The sequence below is a fragment of the Acanthisitta chloris genome, unplaced genomic scaffold, assembly GCF_000695815.1.
Source record: "Acanthisitta chloris isolate BGI_N310 unplaced genomic scaffold, ASM69581v1 scaffold27605, whole genome shotgun sequence".
Classification (NCBI taxonomy): Eukaryota; Metazoa; Chordata; class Aves; order Passeriformes; family Acanthisittidae; genus Acanthisitta; species Acanthisitta chloris.
The window spans coordinates 38,856-42,489 of record NW_008674690.1 but is presented as its reverse complement, the minus strand read 5'-3'; the positions used below and the strand labels follow the sequence as shown (position 1 = coordinate 42,489).

The 3,634-nt window shown below is 36.7% G+C and overlaps 1 protein-coding gene across 1 annotated transcript in view; it reads left to right on the top strand.

Annotated features, from left to right (window-relative positions):
- Positions 1-2,244: 2,244 nt before the first annotated feature.
- Positions 2,245-3,634, top strand: part of LOC103802914 (enteropeptidase-like) — a 7,174-nt gene continuing 5,784 nt past the window's right edge. Inside the window, exon 1 of the mRNA XM_009075444.1 lies at positions 2,245-2,395. Coding sequence (XP_009073692.1) covers positions 2,245-2,395 — 151 coding nt within the window. The remainder of the gene's footprint in view (positions 2,396-3,634) is intronic.

The following is a 3,634-nucleotide window of genomic DNA, read 5'->3' as shown; positions in this document are numbered from 1 at the left end:
AATCCATCAAGGCATTTCTTGAAATATGATAAATCACACTTTATAATCCATTGCCTTTACTGATACAGATTTTGGACTCTGTGGATTGCTAAAGGAAGCCATCCACAGGCAGGTACCTAAAATTAGACAAATCGACTCAAAAATTACTTCTGGATTTGTCTCCACATTTAGAAGTGAATTATTAGATGAGATGATCCTCATCTCATATGATACTATTCTAGTCTTTCTCAGTTCAAGTAACACCTTAAGTGGTTCTGAAGGGTCCGACAAACTGGTAGTTTCTTGTAGATTAAATGAAAATGTGATGCTAGCACAGGATTACATTCTCAGGAAATTCTGGGATTTACAGTACACCTCCCAAGGAGAAAGGCTTGCCATTATCAATTAAAAAAATATATATCATTACTTCAATACTGTCATTCTGCTTATAAGAGGGCTTACTGTACACATTTTCCTGGAATCCTACCAAAATCACTGAGGCAGAAAATTTCTATCTATTTGCTAAAATGCCAAAACCATGTTGAGGACAGCAAGAGTCTATGTTCTTTCAGGTTTCCTTTATAAATATACCACATAGTAATAAAGCAGGAGAGAATTCCTAATTTGCTATGCTGTATTTTATCTACAGGAAAAAAACCCAACTTTGAAAGATACATTATGTTTTAATTATACTTTGTAAATCCCAAAAATGTATCATTATCACTGGTGGTGAAAGTATCTTAAACTAATGGAATATCATTGCAAGCTAGTTTTCTTTTTTTCTTGACTGGATGTCTACACCAGCATTGCCTGAAGCCATCTTGAAGAGCAGTAATGATTTAAAGATGTCTTCTGTTAATATCTATTAAATACTAAAAAGTGAGGAAATGGAATAAATTAATTTATCTTAGTTGTATTTTTGCTGCAGAAATAGGTATCTTCTACTATGTTTCATATGGACAGCTGATAGGAATCATTTTGCAGGATGTCACTGTTACAGATTCACACACTTTTTTTTTTACAAATAATGAATGATAGATCACACAGATCTCATAATTTAAACAATCAAATTAATTAACTGGTAAATTAATTACAAAATGTATTTCTCACATTGCCTTTGGTCTTTATTCAAGTGCAACCACCATTGAAATAAAGGAGGTCACACATTATAGGACTTGAAACCTGCAATGGCAGAGACAGCAAAAGTGTTTTCTGATGCCCTTTGGTAATGTGATTTTTGGCAGGATAGATTTGTAACAGTGCAAAATCCTGCCTTGAAGATATATGTGAGCAGATTCCACAGGCATAATTGGCTTTGCCAGTTCTAAGTGAAGATCACACTCACAGATATCCTACTACTCCAGATTTCTTCCCGGCATGCTGCTTTGTAGCTGACACTCAGAGAGGCACATAGGATGAGTACTGAGTACATGCAATGCTTCTGTGGTCCTTTGGCCTCTCCCAAGGCCAAGAGGCAGCTGAGGACTGTTAGGCTGAAGGGCAGATAAGGAAGTAGTTTTCCTACTGGGAGCCAGGTTCAGAAAGAAGAAAAAGCAGAGGTCCATGAAATAATTTCTACTAAAGCCACCAGTAGGTACTGACAGTGGGACAAAGAGTCTTGGTATGTGCAACTCCCTGCTTCAATGTAAAGTTATCAGGACAAGTCTGACATTGAAGAAGGTGATTCCCCCTCTCTACTCTGCTCTTGTGAGACCTTACCTGGAGTACTGTATACAGTTTTGGTGCCCCCAACATAAGGACATGGAACTGTTGGAGCAAGTCCAGAGGAAGCCATAAAGCTGATAAGAGGACTGGAGCATCTCCTCTATGATGACAGGCTGAGGAAGTTGGGGCTGTTTAGCCTGGAGAAGAGAAGGTTGCATAGAGACCTACCTCATTGCAACCTTCCAATATCTGAAGGAGCCTGCAGGGAAACCAGAAAGGGACTGAGGGACACTTCATTAGGAATTGTAGTGATAGAACAATTATATTTATTGAATATATATAAATTGAAAAAGGGGAAATTTAGGAAATTTATGTTAGATATTAGGAAGAATTTTTTACTGTGGGGGTGGTGAGACACTGGAACAGGTTACCCAGGGATGTTGTGGATGCCCCAATCCTGGCAGTGTTCAAAGCCAGGCTGGACAAGGCCTTGAGTAACCTGGTCTAGTGGGAGGTGTCTCTGCCCATGGCAGGCAGGGTTCGGGCTCAGATGATCTTTAAGATCCATTCCAATCCCTTAACGTTGTATGAATCTGCAACATGTATGCATCTACCTATAAGAAAGTGCAGGATAAGATAAAGGAGCTAACATACAGCACCACTAACCACCCTTTAAAAGCCTATGGAGGAAGCTTGGCCAAGAATTATTTAGTTTCTATGGAGTTTACACAGAAGATGGCATTGGTTTCCTGTGGGTTTATGCATTTCTGGTTGTCATCCTTGCTGTATGTCTCACTACAAAGGGACACCCTTATGAAGTCAATACAATTTGAATACAAATTACAGAATTTGGTTTCCACTTTTTAAATTACATCTTTAAAATTAGGCATCTAAAAGTGGAAAATGGTGATGTGAGACTATTCAGGGCTTGAGGCATATCTCATTCTTACACCTCTGTAGTGAAGGTTTAACTGAGAAACTGGTGGGTGGTTACAGTTCCCACCTGCCCTTCTTGTACCACTATGCCATTATGAAAATGCTGGGTCATATCATGCACTATTTCCTTCACAACAGTTATTAAATTTTAAAGCAAAGATTGTGAAGAATACATCATACCATATTGTGTTTAAAGCATCCCTTCCTTTTTCTAATTCTTTTCAAAATGACATGGAAATGCACACTTTAAACAAAACATTGGCAAACTTTTTTCCTCTCTCTGATAAATTTCTGTGTGTATCAGATTTAAATTTCTAGCACAGACAGTCTTCCCAGTGTTTCAGATTGATTACAAACTATGAACCTAATAATAAAACCTCTGGATATCAGAAATGCTTGAGTACTTTTGATCTGTGGTTGTGTGCTCTTCAGACTCTGACTTTATATCTCTGCTAAGTAATTTCTAACCTTGTAGATGCAGATATGTATTTTACAGTGCATTATTTTCTTAGTGAAATGATATGGTGGTATCAAACTATCCTCTTAAATTCTTTGGCCACACTGATCTCTAGTGGTAAGGTATTGAAAACACCTCAAAAGGGAGAAAAAATACCATAGACAGTTACAACTTTATTATGAACCTGTCAAAGACAGATGACTTACTTCCCTAAAACACAAGGGCAATCTACTTTTATTTCCATAACATAAGCCAATTAAATGCACATTGAAGAGGAATATGTACACTTATTGTCATATGGCATATGCTTTATATTTATAATTAAAATATAATTTAAACATGTAGGATGAGTTATATTGAACTGATGTACTTATATATATGATTATATAAATTATATATATTTGTGTATGTATGTACATATATATTTGACAGCCATTTAGAGTTATCTGAGGTGCAGATACTTGTGATTTAATTGCACTTTTATTCCAGAGAACACTGTTTGAACAACCTGGTGGTTCATCTGCAATGTAACCTTCAATGTAAGTACACAGACTCCAGAAATATTTCACATAGAATTCAAATTGTTCAGACCATAAA